At 36.9% G+C, this 23569-nt stretch overlaps 1 protein-coding gene across 2 annotated transcripts; it reads left to right on the plus strand.

The window, feature by feature from the left end:
• The first annotated feature begins 564 nt into the window (after positions 1-564).
• LOC136203841 (persulfide dioxygenase ETHE1 homolog, mitochondrial) lies at positions 565-9652 on the plus strand. 2 transcript variants are annotated; one of them, XM_065995077.1, is made up of 10 exons: positions 565-930; positions 1060-1188; positions 1280-1387; positions 6019-6153; positions 6267-6308; positions 6403-6462; positions 6542-6595; positions 7040-7064; positions 7163-7299; positions 9466-9652. In XM_065995077.1, exons 1-9 carry the CDS (start codon positions 694-696, stop codon positions 7267-7269), a joined length of 897 nt encoding a protein of 298 aa, XP_065851149.1. In that variant the 5' UTR covers positions 565-693; the 3' UTR covers positions 7270-7299; positions 9466-9652. The 2 variants fall into 2 exon arrangements, with proteins under 2 accessions (XP_065851149.1, XP_065851144.1); XM_065995072.1 differs by having other exon boundaries at positions 566-930; positions 9354-9652.
• The last annotated feature ends 13917 nt before the right edge of the window (positions 9653-23569 follow it).

Raw genomic sequence — 23569 nt, forward strand, 5'->3', positions numbered from 1 at the left:
CTTCTTTTCCTTTTCTTAACTTTCCATACCTTTTCTATCCTTCTTTTATTAACCGTTCCCTACCCCTCATCCAATCAAACTTGGAAATATGAGCTCTGAGGCTGCGTCCCAAAATTTAAAGTCCAGGACCCCCTGTGTCTGGCTATGACAACAGCTTCTAGATTTCTCCTTGAGGTATGTCTGATGGATGGCGATTGCAAGGGTAAATCTATGTTTCAAGCATGAGAGGACTAACAGAAAAATTAATTAATTATTTTTTATTAATTGTTAGCCTTGGTGCAACGGTAAAACGTTGTTGCCGTGTGACCTGAGGTCACGGGTTCGAGTCTTAGGAGCGGCCTCTTGCCAATTAAATTGGCAAGGGAAGGCTTGCCCCCAATACACCCTTGTGGTGGGACCCCTCCCCGGACCCTCGCTCAGCGGGGACGCGTAATGCGACCGGGCCGCCCTTTTTTTAATTGTTAAAAGTAACACCTGTCCTATATTCATTCATTGGTTATGACATGTATGCCTGGCGCATAATATAACTTCTCCCATTTTAGAGACAAACATTAGCTACGTAATATTCAATTATTATTAACGTCTGACGAGCCGAGCCTAAACAAATACGAATGGAGAGGCGATTGATTCAACTAACAACTCGATCGTTTTCGTCACCAAACTTTTGGCAGTAACGCAACTTTCCCTTTCAAAATGCTTCGATCACATTTCTTTCGTTTCCCTCTTTCCACTCTCTCCTTCTCTCGCCCATCCCTAATTCCATCCTTTCTCTCTGTTACGAACTCCCGATACGCTTTCTGCACATCCTACGCCATGTCCACTGCATCCTCCAACTCTTCTAACTTCTTGTTACGCCAGCTTTTCGAGAAGGATTCTTCTACTTACACCTATTTGCTAGCCGATGTTGCTCACCCTGATAAACCTGCTCTGGTTTCATTTCTCTTCTTTATCCCAAAATTAATATCAATTTATGTGTTTCCAGCATTTAATTACAGACTGATTTGTTCTATTTAAGCTCCAATTACTAACACTTAGTTATCTTTTCCCCTCTCTTTCTAGTTGATTGATCCAGTTGACAGGACGGTGGATAGAGACCTCACCCTGGTGAAAGAGTTAGGCCTCAAGCTAATTTATGCAATAAACACCCATGTCCATGCTGATCATGTCACAGGAACTGGCTTGATTAAGGTTTGGAACTACTTCCGCTCCTTTTAAAATGTATTATTCTGTGAAGCATTTCTTCAACTACTTTTCTTGCATTTTCTTTCTTACCTTGTAGACGAAGTCTCCTGGTGTTAAGTCTATCATTTCTAAAGCAAGCAATTCAAAAGCTGATCTTTTCATTGAAGCTGGAGACAAAATACATTTTGGTGATCTGTTTCTGGAGGTAGGATTATCATTACTCTTCAGGCCAAGCCTCATTGGCAAATATCAAACTGCTTTTCATGATATGTCATATTTGACGTTTTCCTTTATATATTCTTGAGGGAATTTAAGGATTTCAGAATTGTTTTACAAGTCACCGACTTCATGAAGACTATATTCTCCTTATTGCTCTAATTTTTTCGTAGCTAAGATGATAATTAGTGTGGATATGGATAAAAACTTGAGACATAAAAGGTTGCTGCAGATGAACTCTTTGGAGTATTATATTAGCATGCATAGTGCGTATCCAGAATTATGATACCACACTTTTTGCAGCTTAAAATGTGTGTTGTTTGTTTTACTATCTTAGTACATGTTTGATAATGTTAAAATTTCAGAACGTGTGCGCATGTGTACATTCTTTTCACTATAAACCAAGGTTTCTGTTTAGGTTGTAACACACAATACACAAAGAGACTAGAGTGACTTAAGTTGGTCCCCGAGTCTGTGTTAGAATGATCTGGAATTTAGCATGCCTAGCTCTGTGTTGCTTTTAGAATGTTAATATTTGCTGACCTCATGAATTGATTCATGGTTTCAGCGTGCTTCAGTTTATCGTTTTGGACATGAGTATACCTTTTGTCTGTAAATTTGTTAATGTGATACATGGACGGACGGTCTAAATATTGAGTTGCTTTCACAAAAGTCTGGACTTGCTAACCACACTAAGGTCCAAGAGGTTATTCCTGCACAAATTAAGTGAACGTTAGTAATTTTTCTATTATATTTTTGATTCCTGAACTCTTTAACCTCTGTATGTGGGGTGAATGTAATGCATGAAAACTGTATATGCTATAAAAGATATATCGATAAATTCTAGCACTAGTAAAAACATAATTACCAAAGGCACACGACGCCCTAAGGCTCAAGGGAGTCCTGGAGCCATGGGTGGTGCAAGGCAGGCGCCAAAGCAACACAAGGCGCATTAACAACAACAACAAAACCTTAGTCCCGAAATGATTCGGGGTCGGCTAATATGAACCATCATATAAAACCGTGAAATCAAGTCGTGTCAGCGACACAAATTCGCTCCCTCCACTCCGTCCTATCCACTACCATATTTTCCTCAATTCCCAGTAAACTCATATCACTCTCGATCACCCTCCTCCAAGTTTGCTTAGGTCTTCCCCTACCCCTCACCACTACATCCCTTTGCCACTCTTCGGTTCTCCTAACCGGCGCATCAAGCGCTCTACGTCTCACATAGCCAAACCACCTTAGTCGGTTTTCTCTCATTTTATTCTCAATAGATGTGACCCCTACTTTTGTCCTAATTATTTCATTACTCACCCGATCCTTTCTCGTATGACCACACATCCATCTCAACATACGCATCTCCGCCACCGACATCTTATGGATGTGGCAGTGTTTCACTGCCCAACACTCCGTACCATATAACAATGCTGGTCTAATTGCCGTCCGGTAGAATTTCCCCTTCAATCTATTAGGCATGCCGGGGTCACAAAGGAAACCCGTAGCACTCTTCCACTTCGACCAACCAGTTTTAATCCTATGAGCAACACCTCCATCTACTTCTCCATCCGTTTGGATAATAGATCCTAAATACCGGAAGCAATCTGAGACCTGAACAACTCTCCCATCTAGGGTGATTGTACCTACCTCCCTACTCCTATGGCCGCTAAACTTACACTCCAATATTCTGTCTTACTTCGGTTCAACTTAAAGCCTCTATATTCTAGAATTTGTCTCCATAGTTCCAACTTCCTCTCCACTCCTTTCGTCTCATCAACCAACACAATATCATCTGCAAACAGCATGCACCATGGTATACCATCTTGAAGTGAACTTGTTAGTTCATCCATAACGATGGCAAAAAGAAATGGGCTTAGTGCGGAACCTTGATGCACTCCAATCGTAATAGGAAACTCTTCAGTTTTCCCAACACTAGTACGTACACTCGTGCATGCTCCCTCATACATGTCCTTTATGATGTCAATATATTTCCGCGAAATGTCTTTCCTTATCAAGGCCCACCAAAGTACTTCCTTTGGTACCTTATCATATGCTTTCTCCAAGTCAATGAAAACCATATGCAAGTCTTTCTTCTTATTTCGATAGTGCTCCATTAATTGTCTCATTAGATGGATGGCTTCCATAGTTGATCTTCCCGGCATAAAGTCAAACTGGTTTTCCGAGATCTTCACCGTCTTCCTTAGCCTTTGTTTGATCACTCGCTCCCAAAGTTTCATAGTGTGACTCATTAATTTGATTCCCCAATAGTTGGCACAATCTTGGACATCGCCTTTGTTCTTATACAAAGAGATTAAGATACTTTTCCTCCATTCTGATGGCATCTTATTGTTTTTCCAAATTTTGTTGAAGAACGTCGTCAACCATTCGATTCCTCTTTCTCCCAGACATCTCCAAATCTCAATAGGGATGCCATCAGGTCCTACTGCTTTCTTCAACTTCATCTTACTTAATGTCATTTTGACTTCACCCTTTTGAATTCTCCGCAGGCATTCATGATTTATCATATCGTGATGGATATTTATATCTCCAACATCTTGTCTGCGATCTCCATTAAATAAGTCATCAAAATAGGACCTCCATCGTTGCTTGATATCCTTATCTCCAACTAGGACTTTCTGGTCCACATCCTTCACACATTTAACTTTTCATTGCTCCCGTTGGGCTTATCTCCAATCCTCGCAAGTGACCCGGACTTCGGTGCTGGTCCTCGTAGTCTTACCTGTAATCGAGGTCGGCTTCCACCTGTAGTGAAATCTGGAGGGCGAAATAGTTTTTTATCGGGAAAAGGATCTGAGGCTTTCTAGCCTGTATTTTGGAAAAAGATGGAGGGTCATCAAGTCCTCCTTATTGATCTCAATTTGAATGAGGGCTATTCCTACTTGTTTTGTGATATTTCCACCCCTCAGCTAAGAATTTAATTTCTCTTTTCTTTCTCGCTGCATCTTTTGGCTATTGAATCCGCTGCTCTTGCCGGTCTTGGTCGCGTCTTCCAATCTCTCATCCGAGCAATTCTATATATGTCTCTTTCCCCTTCTTTCCTATCCAATCTGGTATACAGATCCCGATTCACCTTTGCTCTAGCATCTCGTATGACCTTCTTTACTTCCCTTTTAGCCTCTTTGTATTTTTCGTAGTTCTCGTCACTCCTACATTTCCCCAATATTTTATAGGATTCTCGCTTACTCTTTAATGCTTGTCGTACTTCTTCTGTCCACCAAGATGTGTCCTTACCCGGTGGCATGCTACCTTTAGAGAACTTCCTTCGCTACTTCCCTTATACTATGCTCCATCTTAGTCCATATCGAATCTATATCTAAATCCATATTACAAGTCCAAACATCTTTTTTGGTCATCTCATCCACAAATTTTTGTTGATTCTCTCCTTGCAATTTCCACCACTTAATCTTAGTCTCTACTTGTGGTGTTTGTTTTCTTATACATTTCCTACTTCGAAAATCAAGCACCACTACTCTATGTTGGGTTGTCGGACTCTCACCAGGGATCACCTTACAATCAATACAACTCTTTCTCCAAGCACTCCTTACTAAGAAGAAGTCAATTTGGCTCGCATTACTGCCACTCCGATAAGTCACTAAGTGGGATGTTCTCTTCATAAACCATGTGTTAATGATACTCAAGTCATAGGCTGATGCGAATTCCAAAATATCATTTCCTGCTTCATTCTTACCCCTACCCCTATATAAATTCTAAATCAAAATGTTATAAATACTAAACCATGACAATATTCTGTTTGTACACATGCATAACATAGTTGTTAATGTTTGTACACATGCATAACATAGTTGTTAATGTTTGTACACGTGTATTAGCATAATAATTGTATACTTAGGCGCGAACACACTTCTGTTTGTATAAATACAGTACAAACATAGTACGAACCTAGTAGTGACAAACATTGTGGAATCAATCAAATATCAATTCTCAATTCTGTTTGTACACGTGCATAATAATTGAATGCAAACACATTTTTATTTGTACAAACATAGTAAAAAGTAGCAACACAGTGGAATGAAGCAAATATCAATTTAGAATCAGAGCACAGATCTCTAGAACTAAACAGTAAACAGAAGCGGAAGTTTATTAGATCATTGTGTTGTCAGTTGTGCGGCTCTAACTCTTACTCTTCCAATTCAAACATGGATCTTTTGTTTTCTTTCTTTGTTTTTATATTTATTTTGGACCCCTTAGATGTGTCTAATCCAAGGGTGAACATAAACCTACAATACAACACTATACAAAGCCATAAATACATACATATGCCACCGAGGCGAGTGCCAAGGTTACTGCGCCCGCCATGGAGGGTGGTGAGGTGCTAGGCCTGGAGCCTTGTGCGCCATGCGCCTCAGTCGCGCCATTAATAACTATGAGTAAAAAGATTGAAGAAATATATTTCCAGGCCTCTGAATCTAACATGTTTTTGCTATTGAGCCCCAGAATCTTAACTTTGACACAATTTCTTTGCATGAACAGCTGTTGCAATTATTATCTTGTTATGGTTTCTGCAGATTGTTACTTTTTCATTCCATCTATTTACTTGTCTACCAATAGGCCTATTCTTTTATGTATATACTTTTGTAGGTTCGAGCTACTCCTGGCCATACATTAGGTTGTGTTACTTATGTTACTGGAGATGGGCCTGGTCAGCCCCTGCCAAGAATGGCTTTCACTGGGGATGCTTTACTAATACGGGGATGTGGAAGAACTGATTTTCAGGTTTGGTATCTCAAATTCTATTAATTTATGTTGCTGAGATTTGATCTATCAGAATAAGTGTACAGTTCCAAATGACATCCAGCAATTTTTCTAACCCCATTAGCTACAAGCAGGGTGGAAATTCATATCAACTTTATCAGTCAGTGCATTCACAGGCAAGGACATGAAATGAACAAATAGTATGTCAATTTCCAAACAAAATATGAGCATAGTTTTAACAATCTCTATTTCTTTTCGTGAACAAATCAGATATTCACCTTGCCGAATGATACATTGGTCTATCCTGCTCATGATTACAAGGGATTTACTGTATGGAGCCATTTCTTTGCTCTTATGTGATTATCTAACTCATTCATACTGCTGATCTGCTACTCTGTGTGAGGTGCAGGTTAGCACCGTTGGAGAGGAAATGTTATACAATCCTAGGCTCACAAAAGATGAGGCGAGTTTTATATCTTATGTCTATTGTTGTTACTTCTTATTTTCTCTGGTGAGATAACTAGCTCTAACTCATTTTCAGAAGATGGTGTCAAAGTTGTTTATTGTAATATAAGTGACAAACTAACCTGTAAAAGGAAAAGCAACTTTTTGCAATTTACGTTTTTAGTTTTTGGTGCATCAGGAATCTGCTTTTTAATTCACAATTTTTGCAGAATTCAGTCGTTTTTAGTTTTTGGTGCATCAGGAATCTGCTTTTTAATTCACAATTTTTGCAGAATTCAGCATATCATTTTTATTTTGATCAACAGAAGTGTTTGATTTATGCCATAATGCAACTTTGTAGAAAATCACTAAAAATGATCTGTATATTGTAGTTCTTGATATGTATAAATATGGCTCTCCATTATCTCTAACCAACGGTATGATCAATATATGTTGTTTTCAGGAAACTTTTAAGAGTATCATGGAAAGTAAGTAACACTATATACTTGGCATGTATTTAAATAATTGCTCTCTGTAATGACAACTGTTTAATGAGGAATTGCAAACATGACCTATTATTGTGCAGATTTGAACCTTCCATATCCGAAGATGATTGACATAGCTGTTCCTTGTAACATGGTCTGTGGTTTGCAAGAGCCTTCGGTGAAGAATGTAGAGGCCATGTCGAGCTAAACTGGCGGAGCTGCCTGCTTCCATTTTAAGGTACTGCATGTGCACTCAATGTTTCTAACATGTGATACATTTACAAATAACATAATCAGTTGATTGGTTTGGCAAAATGATAGTAAAACTATAATATCAAAATGCTGTTGGTTTCGACCAATATCGTTTGATTTCAACCAATGAAAAAAAGTTAGAGCAACATATGCTGTTTAGTCTTTTTGTTGTTCAGTGCCGAAATAATGACACTCTAAATAGCTGGTAATCTTTGTTATATTTAAATATTCGATTTTAAATAGAATTCATTTCCATCTTTATTTAGGATTCTTAATGAGCCTTATATATTGGTTATTATTCTTTTCCATTCAAGGATTAGGATTTATTGTAATTACTATAAATAGGTTCTTTTGTAAACAAAAACATTAGTTGTATTCCGTTTAGATTCTTAATTGGGATAAGGTGCAAAAATACCCTTAAAGTTGACAACCAAGAGCAATTCTACCTTTAACGTCTAAAGTGGTGCAATTTTACCCCTAAGGGTGGCAACCAAGAGCAGTGATCAATTTGAGAAATATTTTATCAAACTGTCTTCTCAGTCATGAATCTTGTCATCTCCATTAAAAAAAATCCAAATATTTTATTGAATTTAAAAGTATTAATATTTAATTCTATTATGAAATTACAACAACGTAAAAATACAAAAATGAAGAACCAACTACTATGCAACTTATGCAAAATACGAGAATAAAATATGTGTTTTGTAATGATGTCTGAAATTGACCCAACTTGCCAATGTTAGTGGTAAAATTGCACCATTTTAGACGTTAAGGGTAAAATTGCACCATTGTCGATGTTAGGGGTATTTTTACACCTATCCCTTCTTAATAGATGGTTTTGTTAAACCCTTTTTATTTTTCAAATCACAATCACCCAATTCTACCTAATCATAATGGTTAGGTTCTATAGCCATTGAAAGTTCTTAAAATACAAATTATCTCTGAGTATGATCATTTAAGTTGAAATCCTTGGCGAATGTGTACCAGCCTAGAATGTTTAAAGTGGAGATGTTCTTATTGATATATATTTGTACATCACAAAAAGGTTCCCAACTTAGGATTGTTGTAAAACTGTGATTCCCATTTCTTTAACCAAAACAAACAAAATGTACTATCTGATAAATACATAAAATGGAAATGTGTGTGTCTGCTCGTGTGTGTGCGTGTCAACAATTTCTCATATAATTTGGGGTTTAGACAATGAAATTTTTTAAGTGAAATAAGAGCAGAAATGACTCTTGCTCAATTAGGGATTTAGGTGCTTTCAAAGTAACATTATCATATTTGATCATAAGAAAATAATGCAAAGGAAGGGTGTTTTAATTTGTTAGATGAAAAGATAAACTGATACAACTAAAGGATATATTAACTTACTAGATCAAAAGCAAAAGAAGCTAGAATTGGCATGCCAGAGAACAGATATAGAGAATTGGGAATATTTGGATTTTAAGTTGGACGCTGTCACTTGTTAAAATTTTGTTGGGTAATCAAGTTAGATGACGAAATACCTTCATTATAAAGGCTAAAGAAACTACATTTGAGATTCCTTGTAATTGTTTGCGGAAGGTTTGGTTTGACATGTGCATTGTTATAATTGATGAAATATCAAATAAATGTTTTTTCTTTAGACTTTCAATTTAATGATACAGGTATTCTAATGTCCAGAAGGGTTTATCTCAAGGACTTGATTTACATCGTTTATGTTAGCCACTTAATTCACTATATATTTTACATGTTTCACTAATTCATTATGTTAGTACTGTTTTGATTCTTCTATTTACGTTCCTGTAATTCCTTTTTTCAGCAAATGAAGTTATTGTGCACTTGATGAACTTTTTGACCATGCATGTAATTTCTGTTAGCTCAATAGACTTAAAATTTAGCTTCTGTGTGTCCTCTGGAGTTTGATTTATACTGTTAGCATGCATTCAATTTGTTTCGTCTGAACCCATATTAGTGAATTGATTTACCTTTTCCATATTATTTAAGATCCAATTTACAGAATTTGCATGTTCTAATGGCCGCTTTTTTTGTTTGCAGACAATAAGCGGCTTTATCAGAATTGTGTTTTATGGTTAAAAATAGAGAGTTAGTTTATAGGCGTATAAAAGTTATCCTATAGACCTCATTAACTGATCTTGCACTGCAACAGGAAGCTCAATATTACGGCTTGTACGAGTCAGCAAATTTTTTGCTATGCTTACCTTGTTCTGCATTCATTGCCAATAGTTTCGTCTTTGTAATTAAATGTCTTTTTTCAACTTTGTGTAAAATAATCTTAAAACAGATGGAACAGGTCACTGAAATAAAATGAGAATAATCAGAATTGTTATTGCTAATTAAGCTTGCCCCTTGGGTTCTTGGTAAGATAGTCGTCTTTAAAAATGGTGAAATATTTATCAATGACATTGTTAGCACTGGTTTTTTTTGGCCTATGATGAAATTTAAATGCCAAGTCCCAAGTGTGCTACAATGATCCAAAGATGCTATGGTCGTCCTATTTGGGAACTCTTAGAAATGCTCGAGAACAGCTGAAAACTCGAAAATTTCAGGATTGTTCAATTGTGAGTTAAGCATTCAATTGTTGACACATGTTCCCCACATCATCATTTAGGACATTTGTCAACAATCGAATGATGGTGTTTGTGAGAACCCGACCCTCCTAATAAAACCCTTAGGAAAGTAACCAAAGCTTTTGGGTTCTGGATGGGTGAGTCGGTGTTTCTGGTTGAGTCACTGCAACTGCAACCAGTTTCAGATGCCTCTTTTATGTTTACTTAAAAGGTTCCATTTCTTTTCTCGATAATAATATTTACTGGGTTTTCCTTTTATTAATTTATGGAATGGTGCTTTGATTTGAGTCAAGGAAGGTTCTTTCAATGTCTGAGGTCTTAAACATTGTTCTTGTCTGTTCATGTCTCGTTGTTGGCTTATTTTGATGAAATTACTGATTTCAGCCCCAAAACGATAAACTGATCTTTATTTTCTTGTATGGGTTATCTTATTATTACATATGTATTAGGGGAAAGTAAAAAAATAAATCCTGAGGTGTGGCTCAAGTAGGGGTTTGTGCGTTGTGTGAGTCAATTTTTCTGTTAAATAATAAGTGTGGTTTAGTTAATTTGTAAAATTAGACTTTCTATTTTTGGTAATTTATCAAGTTAGCTTTTTTAATTGCTCTAAGTCGCTTTTTTTTTGGGTAAATGGTCACGACAATAATTTTTGACGGAATGACTGAATTTGTAATCTGCATAAAATCTAGATCCCTGTTTGTAAATTTTTAAATCACATAGATTATTTTTATAAATCAATCAAACTACAAAGTTTATTTTTGTACTTTGCTCTTTTCATTAATAATGTAATATAGGTAGGAACATAGATAATTTTTGGTAATTTATCAAGTTAGCTTTTTTAATTGCTCTAAGTCGTTTTTTTTTGGGTAAATGGTCACGACAATAATTTTTGACGGAATGACTGAATTTGTAATCTGCATAAAATCTAGATCCTTGTTTGTAAATTTTTAAATCACATAAATTATTTTTGTAAATCAATCAAACTACAAAGTTTATTTTTGTACTTTGCTCTTTTCATTAATAATGTAATATAGGTAGGAACATAGATAATAAGCAAAACTGTTTACATAGATTTACTTATGGATATAACATATCCATAAGCTTCACTAGGTAATGGCAAAGTTAAGACAGAATCGGGAAAGAAAGCAAGCCCCAAGGAAGGGGAAGAGCAAAGCGAGGAATAAAGAGGGGTTTCGAGGAATATGAACAGAATAACAATAATTGATAAAGAATAAGAAAATAAAGTCGAAATTAAATGTGCAGAAATGAAAGAATAAAAGATGAAAAAACTATATAAACATGAAATAATGAAGAAGTAAAGAAGAAAGGATAGAAACGAATTACTTTCCAATCTTGCTTCCCTAATCTAGGAAGAAATATAAGAAGGATCTTTTCCCTTTTTGGTCACACACTTTTATATCGGTCTATTTTGGGGTTCTTATGTATTTTTTATAACGAATCAGGAGTTCGTTTTGAAAGCATTGCCTTGCAACCGTCCCGATTACGTTCTTCAATAGGAATTACATTAGCGTAGTTGATATAATAGAAACCTTAAGTAAAATGCCCGACCACAACCTAATAAAGTACATTTCATGATATTTCCTGATGCGGGGCATCTTTCCATAGGATCGGGTCCGGACGAGGGAAGTCGGAGGAAGAATCTAGCACGAGCAACAAGCGAGCAAGGAGGCCAAACTGTGCCACACAACATGTGGGGCACGCTCCGCGTGGGTTATTACATGTTCCGCGTACTTGAGGGTTTGATCCAAAGAGAAGTCCAGGAGGTCATCTACGCAGGGCTTGGATCGGGCACGCTCCGCGTGTAAGAAGAAATGATCTAGAGAAAAGTTCAGCAGCCAAGGCACGCCCCGCGTGGAATTAGGCACGCCCCGCGTGCCTTCAGTTTAAAAGCCTACGCTCCGCGTAGAATTGGGCACGCTCCGCGTAGATGGGGTACTAATTCGGAGAAGAGCTCAACAGCCAACCCAACCCACGCCCCACGTGCCTTCAGCTTAAGGAACTTGCTCCTTACTCCAGCTTCCTCCTTATTTACAATCCTGCCACTCCCTATTTACACATTTGCCACTCCCTTATTACAACCATACCACTCCCTATTTACCATCCATGCCACCCCTTTATATTTCACCCATTTACCCCTTATCTTTATGTTTTTAATTAGCTATGTAATTTTCCCTGTATGTAATTTGGCAATTAGGGTTTTTGAGATGATATAAATTCATCTCTTTCTTGTATTTGTTCTTTAACTTTTTATCAATCAAATATTAAACTTCTTCAAGAAGCTTGTTAAGGTTTTCACCTTCAACAATGGGGATTTCATATTCCTATGGATTTAGTCCATGAAACTTGGGATTTACTCATTCTAGTTTAACTAGAGAAGAACATCTTTGTTAGTTTACGATTAAAACTAACACGTCCGAAATTAATCCGTATCAGTTGGTATCAGAGCCGATCGTTTTCCTTGAACGGAGACTTCTTTCGACTATGGTTCAACCAAAGTTATCTCCAAGTTATGAAGAAACCTTCAATAAGGGGTTGGAAAATCTCAAAGCCATGGTGATAAAGTATCATGAGAGTTGGAAGCAAGAATTTCGGGTAGTCAATGAGCTAACAAGGGAGTTTGTGGCATCTTTGGAGAGTCGCAAGCAAGGAGACCGAAATGATTCCCAACCCGCCATAGAAGTTCCTCTTGAAGATCCATCACCAATCTTTTCTCCTTTACACATGGTAAAGGTAAATCCCAAACTTCCAATTTCTAATGTTGATGTTATGGATTGTCCTATTGTTAGGAAGAGATTGGATGTTTGTGATGTTGTTTATGATGTGGAAGTGGATTTAGATTCTCATTATGGATTTGTTGATAATGATGTTGTGAATGAGAATGTGAGTTCATGTATAGGTAAGGAGGAAGGAGTGTTTGTAGGTGAGGATGTTGGGAAAGCCCATGTAGCAAGTGATGCTCCCCAAGTGTTTGATGAAATGCCTCTTAAGCATAACCTTGTTTGTAAGTTTGAGAAAATTGAAGGCATTATTCTTGAGGAAGGGGAGAGTGACTTTGGGCTTATTAATCTCTTTGAGGAGAATGATGAAGTTAGTCTATGTGTGGAGATTGATGACTATGGATATGGGAGAGATGTTGGTGGTTCAACTATAGTTGGGTGTAGCATGTCGTTTAGGTCGGGTAGCTATTCAAATGAGGTAGCCGGCTTGAACTATAGGGAGAAGTGGAAGGAGACGAAAGGTCGTGGGAAAAGACGGATCGTGGATGAAGAGGGAAATGAATTTGAACATGATCATGAAGAAGAGGAGTTAGTAGAGGAGATTGATGAAGAGGAGGACCAATCCGAGAATGAGCTAGAAAGAAATGGGGAACGTGATTATTATAAAGGTGAATTCGAGGATGAGGTTAAAGAGAGAGAGCACGCTTCCGAAGATAAGATATGTGAGGATGGTGAACTTTGTCATAGTGCATATGAGTTTGATTATGATGAAGGTGGTAGAGTTTACCATGGGGAGGATGAACGTCGAAGCATTGAGTGGAACCAATATGGGGCCGCTTATGAGGAAGACGAAGATAGGGTCTACTATGATGAGAATGGGCATCAGTGTGTTAAGTGGGATCGACATGAGGCTCCCTATGAAGATAATGAAGGTAGATTCTATTGTGATGATGAGTTGGAGGATGTTGAACGGAACTACAACGAAGATATCTATGAATATTATGGAGGTAGGTTCCATCATGATGATGAGTTGGGAAATGTAGAGTGGAACCGAAATGAAGAAGCTTATGAGCATGATGATGGTCGGTTCCGAGATGACTATGAGTCGGGAAATGTTGGGTGGAACCGAAATGAATATGCTTATGATGATGAAGAAAATCGGTTCCAAGATAAGGACGATGCGAGAAGTGTTGAGTATGAAGACACCTATGAAGTTGATGATGATGGCAGTGAGCAGAATGTGTATTTGGTGACTAGGGTACCAATGCCTAGTGAAGAGGAGCCTAGTCAACGTCATCGATTATTTAGAACTCGATGCTTAGTTCTTGAGAAGAAGTGTGAGATGGTGGTCGACGGAGGAAGCCAAGTGAATATCATTAGTCGGTCCGCCATGATCAAGTTTGGGTTGGTTACCGAGCCACATCCTAGACCTTACCGCCTTGGTTGGGTCAACGAGGTGGAAAAGCTTCAAGTTACTCATTGGTGTAAAGTTCCTTTCACTATTGGAGCTTATGGGGATGAAGCTATGTGTGATGTTGTAGAGATGGGTGCTTGTGATGTGCTACTTGGTAGGCCATGACAATTTGATTGTGATGCCTCACATGCGGGAAGAAGCAACACCTACACCATACGCAAAGGCGGAATCCGATATGTCCTTACACCTTTGAAGAGTTCTCCTAGTAAGAAAATGGAGATCACTTTAGAAGATTGTCCAACTCGGGAGTTGAATGTGAATGGGTGCATTGGTGGAACAGTTGAGACATTAAATCATCTTGACTTGGGTTCCATGGATGAGCTAGCTAGCCACTCTCCTAGTGAAGTCAAATCCAAAGAGGAGAATGAGGTTGAGAAGGGGGTAGCGAAGTTGGAAGTGAGGAAGTAGAGCCGATGTTCAAGGGTGACAAGCACGTGTCTTTCAATGAGCCACCTAAAGGGCTTCCTAAAGGGCTTCCACCTTTGAGGAAGCTACCACGAGACATGGCATGGGATCCGGGAGATAATGCACCTAGTACTACATATGGTGAGTTGAGATCCAAAGAGGAGAATGAAGTTGAGAAAGGGGAGAGCAAAGTTAGAAGTGAGGAAGTTGAGCCGATGTCCGAGGGTGACAAGTACATATCTTCCAACGAGCCACCTAAAGGGCTTCTTAAAGGGATCCCACTTTTGATAAAGCTACCACATAACATGGTATGGGATCCGGGAGATAGTGCACCTAGCCCTACAAATGGTGGGCTGAGCTTTAGAGAGGAGGATGAAGTTTGCTCCATGATGTCTATTGATAGCACCGAGACACCTAGCACATGCCACATACAAAAGAATCGAGTCACTCATTTGGTAAAATCTGAACTTATTCTTTTGTGCTTTGTTGAGATATTTGTGTTGGAATCTTGGGTGTGTATGTTGAGGGAGAACCTTCCCTATGATGAGCCCATGAGAGGTGATATTGTTGTGAGAAATATGAGCTTTATGTTGAGGGAGAACCTTCCCTATGATGGAACCATGAAGGGTGATCTTGTTGGGGGCTTTGGTGATTGTTTGTTGAGGGGGAATGGCTTCCCGGGGAATATAGGGAAGATGGAAGGAAGTCAAGACTTGGTAGATTCAGAATCCACTATTGTGTGCCTTATTGACATGTATGTGTGTGGGTATATGTTGTGCTTATTGAGGAAGCATCAACCTTATGTGGAGTCAATGAGAAGCAATCTTGTGATGAAGAGAGTGGGGTTTATGAAGTTTTGATGAATGGGGATAGCCACCCGAGAGATGTTGAGAAGGTAGAAGGAATTCAAGGCTTGGGGAGTAATAGCCAAGTTAGTAAGGTGGCAAGTCTTGAAGTTCTGGGATTGTTAACCCAAGGTGAGGGAGGAGCTACTATGTGTGTGCTTGGGTTCATTATGATGTGGGTTGACAAATGTCGCCGAGATATTCCGTTTGATGTGGGCCATGAGCAAGGAGAGATTGAGCATGATAGCCGGGTTAGTGGAGTGAGTAAAAGCGAAGGTTGGGCCTATTCAATTCGAAATCATGTTTGGGTTGTGAAGAGTACTCAAGGGATCGCTCTAATTTGGGTTGATATATGGCACCGATACATGACATTTGAGGTCGGCTATGAGCAAGTGGAGGTTGAGCCTAGCATCCGGGTTGATGGCGTGAGGTATATAGAGGTCCGGGCATATTCGACTCAAAGCCATATTGGGGTTTTGAAGAGCATGTGTGGGATTGAGCCTAATTGGGTTGATACATGTCGTCGGGACCTTCCATTTGAGGTAGGCAAAGAGCGGGAGAAGAGTGTGTTGATTCCTCAAGTTCATGATGGGGAGATCAAGAGGATCCAATGGTGGTCCATTCAACGTAGTGAGGGGCGTTGGAAGACCACCCAAGCAGTTATGGGGAAGTGGTTTGACAAGCTTCGCCAAGACATATCATTCGATGTTGGTAGAGCATCCGAGATTGGTGGAGATTGGGAGATGAGTACCACGGAAAATGAAGTCCGGGGTGAGGCACTTGTGGAGATATGGGGAAAAGCTCGTGAGGAGAAGGTGAGTCCAACAATATGTGGAGTGGACTTTTTGACTTCATCTCGAACAACACTTTGGTTCAATTTGAGGGCTTGGGTTCATTCATAACGAACACGTCTCATCAATATGTGGCAAGCAACTTGGGGTCAAGTTCTTTTTAAGAGAGAGTGTATGATGCGGGGCATCTTTCCCTAGGATCGGATCCGGACGAGGGAAGTCGGAGGAAGAATCTAGCACGAGCAACAAGCGAGTAAGGAGGCCAAACTGACAACATGTGGGGCACACTCTGCGTGGGTTATTACACGCTCCGCGTACTTGAGGGTTTGATCCAAAGAGAAGTCCATGAGGTCATCTACGCAGAGCTTGGATCGGGCACGCTCCGCGTAGAGTTAAAACACGCTCCGCGTGTAAGAAGAAATGATCCAGAGAAAAGTTCAGCAGCCAAAGCACGCCCCACGTGGAATTAGGCACGCCCCGCGTGCCTTCAGTTTAAAAGCCTACGCTCCGCGTAGAATTGGACACGCTCCACGTAGATGGGGTACTGATCCGGAGAAGAGCTCAACAGCCAACCCACGCCCCGCGTGCCTTCAGCTTAAGGAACTTGCTCCTTACTCCAGCTTCCTCCTTATTTACAATCCTGCCACTCCCTATTTACACCTTTGCCACTCTCTTATTACAACTATGCCACTCCCTATTTACCATCCATGCCACCCCTTTATATTTCACCCATTTACCCCTTATCTTTATGTTTTTAATTAGCTATGTAATTTGCCCTTTATGTAATTTGACAATTAGGGTTTTTGAGATGATATAAATTCATCTCTTTCTTGTATTTGTTCTTTAACTTTTTATCAATCAAATATTAAACTTCTTCAAGAAGCTTGTTAAGGTTTTCACCTTCAACAATGGGGATTTCATATTCCTATAGATTTAGTCCATGAAACTTGGGATTCACTCCTTCTAGTTTAGCTAGAGAAGAACATCTTTGTTAGTTTACGATTAAAACTAACACGTCCGAAATTAATCCGTATCATTTCCAAATGGGTACTCTCGGATTGGCTAAATTTAATAATAGATGTCAGTTGTCATTTTAGCTTCCTTCTCATTTCTGTTAAAATTCGTAAAAATGTGTTGCACATAAGTAGAGGTTTGGCTACAAGTATAACTAACCCTTAATCATTTGATACAAAAGTATATAGAAATTTACATGCAGAGTTGAGATTTGTGAGATAATGTTTTTAGAGAGGATGATAATCTAATTATTTTGAGGAATAATATAAGATATTTATCTTTGGAGTATTTCTAGAAAACACATGAGCATTACTATCTTGAGTTCATCTCATATTGTGGCAATTCTAGAAAATTGTCGATATTGTGGTAACTCTAGAAAACACATCAGTGTTACTATTTTGAGTTCATCTCATATTGTGGTAACTCTAGAAAATTGTCTAGAGAATACCCTCTTTGTACGCCTACTATCTTATAGTGAAAGAATTAATTCTTGAGCTTGATCGTGGAGTAGCCCAAAAATCAAAAGAAAACCAAGCTAAATTACTAGCGTCATTTCTATTAATTATTTATGCTTATCTTTATTTTTGCGGTATATTTTATTAGTATTCTCAATAATTGGTACAAAGGACTAATCAATATATAGGTAAAGTCGACAAGCAAAATAGTCAGTTAAAATGGAAAAATTATCACATATGAAGAAACAAAATTGAGGATCGCCTATATGTAACGAAGACACATTTACTAGTGTTCGGGACATATAAACCTGAAGGAAAGACAGATTTCGAGCATGAGGAAGTCTATGGTTTTATTTGAAAATTTATCGAAGACAAGGTGTATAATCACATCTCTGGCAAAACTCATGCATGAACTCTATGGAATAAACTCAAAGAATTGTACGCCTAAAAAGCTGGCAGAAACAAATTATTTTATTTGACTGAATTGGTTCAAATGAAATATCGAGGAGGTACTTCTCTCACGGATCACTTGCCTAGTATGGGGATGAAAAATAAAAATGAGCTCACTACTCTACTAACATCGGCTTCATTTCCACAATTGTGGGAGAGTCCAGGAATTTCACTTTCAAACTCCGCATCACATTGACAAATTAGCATGAAGTTTGTTAAAACTTAAAAGGAGTAGAGAAAGGCTATGCAGAATGAGACTTGGAATTTAGTTCCCAAACCCAAAGATGTGAAGCCTATTTCCTGCAAAAGGGTTTATAAAGTAAAACAGTCGAAAGATACAAAGCTCGATTGGTGGCTAATTCTCCAGTTGCTAAGATCACCACAATACGTGTTCTACTAGCACTTGCAACTAGTAAAGATTGGAAGCTATGACGGATGGATGTGAAGAATGCTTTCTTATACGGCGAATTGAATTGAGAGATTTACATGGACCAACCTCAAATATTCAAGAGCAAGGGTCAACCAAATTATGTATGCAAGCTGAAGAAGAAATTATATGGATTGAAGCAAGCACCAGAACATGGTACTGGAAGATACCAAAGTTCCTGATTCAAAGTGACTTCATGATGGCACCAACTGATTCCAATTTGTTCGTGAAGGTCCAAGGTGAGAAGTTGGCTATAGTATTAGTTTGTGTAGATGATCTTATTATCACAGGTGATGAAGTTGCTAAAATTATTCAAGTCAGAGACAACTTATCGGTACGATTTTAAATGAAATCATTGGGAGATTTAAATCATTTCAATGGTCTTAAAGTTGAAGGCACGAATGAATGACTCTTCTTGTGTTAGCACAAGTATGCTAAAGATCTTATGGAGATGTTTGAGATACTAGAATGGAAGCCTATTACGACTCTAATAGAGGTGCATACAAAGTTATGTTCCACTGGAGGAAAAGACTTGGAGGATGCTACTATGTATAGACAACTGGTTGGAAGCTTAATATAGTAGCTCAAGAGTGTACTTGGCTAATATAGCTTATGAAGGATCTTTATCAGCAGTTGATTACTCGGTAGAATTATATTGTGATAATCAGTAAGCGATACATTGATTGAAAATCCAATGTTCCATGCTAGAACCAAACATGTTGAGGTTCATTATCATTTTGTACGAGAGGTTTTTACGTAGAAACATTAAGATATAGTATGTGAAGACTGAAGACTAAGTTGTTGACATATTTGCAAAAGGAGTTAACAGTGAAAAATTGAACAATTCAAAAGGCAATTTGGGATGGTTAACAAATACGATGTATTAAAAGTCAGTGTTGAAAGAGAGTATTAACAAGTCAAGCATCGACAATCTTATTTCAAAAAAAAAAAAAAAAGTCAAGCATGGACTTGTCTAGATATTTTTAGATTATTCACCAACAATAATTAAATTGAGTTGATATTTAAACTGACATAGTTTGTGATTAAAAAAGTATAAATAAAAAGAAGATAAAGTACGAGAGATTGCAAATAAATAAAACATGAGTACATATGCTACTCAATTTCATTGTATATAAATTCTGTTTTGGTTGAAATAAAAGTTTATATTTATTTTAAGTTACTCAATTTCATAACATAGACTCATATCATCCATAAAGAGTACATTGATCTAAGGTTTTAATTCTTATTGTTCTATGTCCAAAATATGAAAGGAAGCTACCATCCAATCAATTCGTTTTATATTCTTCCTTGTTTTAGTCAACTTAGGCCGGGCTTGGATTGAAAAACGGGTTAACTTGGCTGACATCTGGACTTGATCCAAACACTTGGGCCAGGCTGACATGATCTAACTATGGACAGTTTGGACCTTACTTGTATTTCAGGCTTTTAAGCATCCATCATTTTCTCCAATTATCCCAAGTCTCTTTAATTTTCATTTCAAAGCAACTTTAGTTTGGAAAAATAAGCAAATACTTATGGCATAAACATTACCTACTATAAATTAACTAAAAGCCTAGAATGTGAATTTCACAAAGAAAATAATTAAAGCCAAATTATATTACAGACACTACTTTTGCAAATATTCATTATACTATAACACTATGAAATGAACTAAGCATTCATAACATAGCTGTAATAAACTCATATTTATTTTCATAAACGACTCTAGTTATAGTTAAAATGAGGAAAATAAAAAAACCTTACAAAATGATATTTTGAAATTAAATCTGGACAAAATAGCATCCTAAAAATTCAATTTAATTAATATCTCAAACATCCTAAAAAAATATTGTAAATTAAACCTGGACAAAATAGCATAACATATTTATCTTCATTTAATGCAATAAAATCCTCTAAAAGTATCATTTGGGTGTAAAAAAAAGCATCCATCTTTTTTTGCATTGAAGGTGGATCCACTTGGAAGTAGCATAATTTGATACGTAGGATTGTGGTAGGTTCATATATACAAAGAAGAACAAACCTAAATTGATTTTAGGTAAGATTAGAAGTTATCCTACCTTGAATACAATATGTCTGTCTTTTTTATTTGGCTTATGTTATATTCTTGGCAATGTTATATACCAAAATATACCAGTTTTCTTAGGTATGCTTCTTAGTCCACAACTAATTGCGTCATCCATAACTTAAGTATTATATATGACATTTCTGTGCATCAACGAATCTAGGGGGCCTGGTAAGCAGTGGCGGATCCAGGATTTAAGGGAGGGGGTAAAACTCTATGTATTTTTTTTTAGATAAAATAGCATTAATTGAAAAAAATATACTTTAGTACATAATTGCTATTCGATACAAAATGTCTTAAAATAAAATAAAAACTTCTAATGCTAAGTAGATCGACGATTACGAGGTGACAATTGACATCTACAATCTGTCATAGCTTGAAAACGACCTGCTGCCTCTACCTATACTGCTTCTTTTTAGGGTTAATGTGCAAAAATACCCCTAACGTTTTGGGTCAGGAGCAATTTTACCTCTACGGGGCGTTTGGTATTCTATTGGGATAGGAATAAGGATAAAGGTTGGGATAGGGATAAGGATAAATGATTGGGATAAGGAAAAAATATAATAGTCGAGAATTATTATTCAATGTTTGGTATGTGGGATATGGATGGAGATAAAAATAATACATTTTACTATTTTAACCTTATTTAAACTACAAAACATTAATTTGAGGGACAATATGAACTTTTCTATCCTATTAAAATCGCAGGAGCTTATCCCCCTTCTTATACCACCCTCTTCTTGAGTATAGGATTTGAGGGATAAGAGACTTATCCCTCGTCTGTCTCACTCTTCTATCTCTCAAACAAACACGGGATAACTTATCTCGTGTTTTTTTATCTATATCCCACCTCCTATATCCCTTCTAACAAACAGCCCGCTAACATCTAAAATGGTGCAATTTTACCTCTATTGTTTGTAGCCAAGAGCAATTTTACCCCTAACGTTGATAAATTGGATCAATTTCAGACACTATTATAAAATACAGTCATTTTTTTTCTTTATTTTGCACCAATTGCATAAAAAAGGATATAATGTTTTTTGTAATTTAATAATAAAATTGGAGATTAATATTTATAAATTCGGTGAATTTTTTTAATTTTTTTGTCTAATTCGTACAAAAGATAGTATATTTTTTTCTTATTTTGTTCACATCCCAACATATGTTTGTGATTTGTTACTAATAAAATAACGCATCTGTGAAGTGTAGATGACAAGATTCATGACGGAGAAGACAGTTTGATGAATTATTTCTCAAATTGATCCAATTTATCAACGTTAGGGGTAAAATTAATCTTGGCTACAAACATTAGGGGTAAAATTGCATCCTTTTAGACGTTAGGGGTAAAATTGCTCCTGACCCAAAACGTTAGGGGTATTTTTACACCTTAACTCTTCTTTTTATATCAAAAACTCACAAGACAAAACGGGGTCGTTTTCGACTAATTTTTTTATATATATATAATTCAGGTGTGTTTATGTGTGGAGGGGGAAAGTAAATCCGCCCCTGCTGGTAAGGATTAGATTGACCAACCTATTAATCTTTGGAAAGCTATATTGGACTTTTTTTTTTTTTTTTTTTTTTTTTTATGTATGGGGCCTGAAATTTTTAGGCTAATAACACTAAAAAAAAAAAAAAAGGTTTTTATAGGAATATCATAATTAGTTACAAAATTACAACTAAATTATATTATCAAATTTAATTTTTAACATATCATTATTTTTCATATATAATAAATAAAATATATTTTTTGTATTTTAATTTAAAAATTCTGAACTCAAATTCATAAATTCTAAACCCTAAACAATATATTCTAGATTCCTAGTTTAAAAATATAATTCTTAAAATATATTAAAAATAATGATTTGATTAGTTTGACATATAAAGATAAGTTTTTAAAAGTGAATTTCAATGTAAATTTCTCTAAGAAAATGGTAAATTATAAAACTGACACAGTTAAGAATTCTATTTACATATTTAAACCTATTACAATACCTTTTATCAAATTAGACACTTTCAAAGTTAACTTTCCTGAAATACCCTTAGTATATATATTATCACTTAACATATTTTGTACGGAACATAATTTGTATTGAGACAACTGTAGAGCGATCTTGTGATTTAACACATTATTACGATCAGAGTTACGTTAGAAATTTATTTGAGATGTATTTGCGTGTTTGAATGTTAGTGATAACTTGTATAAACTTCTGTCGGAATACTTTCTGTTTGAGGTGCCGTTGGGATCGGCGGGGGACACACCGATGCCAAAGTCAATATAGTATTGAGAGAGAATAATAAGAATAATTTGAAAAGTGCTCTAGAGCTAGTAAGTGTGCCTTTAGCTTCTCTCGTTGGAGTATTTATATAGGTTTTCATAACCTTTTGTCATTAAAGAAGAAGGAGATGAACGGTTGTATCTTTATTATTTATTTAAGGCCTTTTAATAGCTATGTAACTGTCTTTAATTATAGAAGATGTTTATTCAATTACATCATCAGGCTTTAACGTAACTGATATAGGATATCAAGGATCCTTTCTGGGAGGTGTCCAGAGCCTAGCATATCATCCTTTGGGGATCTTGGCATATCCGTCTGGCGTATCTCTTATATTGTTACACGTGGCTGGTTATACTGCTAACGACTTCTTTGTTATTTGTATTATTAAAATGTTACTCATTGAATAACATTTCAGATATTATAGAAATCCTCTTATTTCAGCAGGAAGATAATTTCGCAGATATGAAAACCTTTCGCAACGTAAGCAACTGCGAAATAAATTCATATAAGTCATTTGGATTTTCTTCGCAGTTGCTTCCATTCCAAATGGTTTGTAGGAACTGCGAAGACAATGTCTTCACATTTTTATCATTTGTTTCGCAGTTGCTTCAACTGCAAAGTAAATTCATATAAGTCATTTGAATTTCCTCTGCAGTTGTTTCCACTATGAAAGGATTGCAGGAACTGCGAAAACAATTGTCTTCGCAGTTTTATCATATGTT

This window comes from Euphorbia lathyris, chromosome 1 (assembly GCF_963576675.1).
Source record: "Euphorbia lathyris chromosome 1, ddEupLath1.1, whole genome shotgun sequence".
Taxonomy (NCBI): domain Eukaryota; kingdom Viridiplantae; phylum Streptophyta; class Magnoliopsida; order Malpighiales; family Euphorbiaceae; genus Euphorbia; species Euphorbia lathyris.

What these genes read in the sequence shown, in the direction of transcription:
- LOC136203841 (XM_065995077.1), top strand. Translation starts at nt 694, where the DNA reads ATGCTTCGATCACATTTCTTTCGTTTCCCTCTTTCCACTCTCTCCTTC. An exon ending in ACCCTGATAAACCTGCTCTG is followed by an intron (nt 931 to 1,059) that starts GTTTCATTTCTC and finishes CTCTCTTTCTAG; the next exon opens with TTGATTGATCCAGTTGACAG. An exon ending in TTGGTGATCTGTTTCTGGAG is followed by an intron (nt 1,388 to 6,018) that starts GTAGGATTATCA and finishes ATACTTTTGTAG; the next exon opens with GTTCGAGCTACTCCTGGCCA.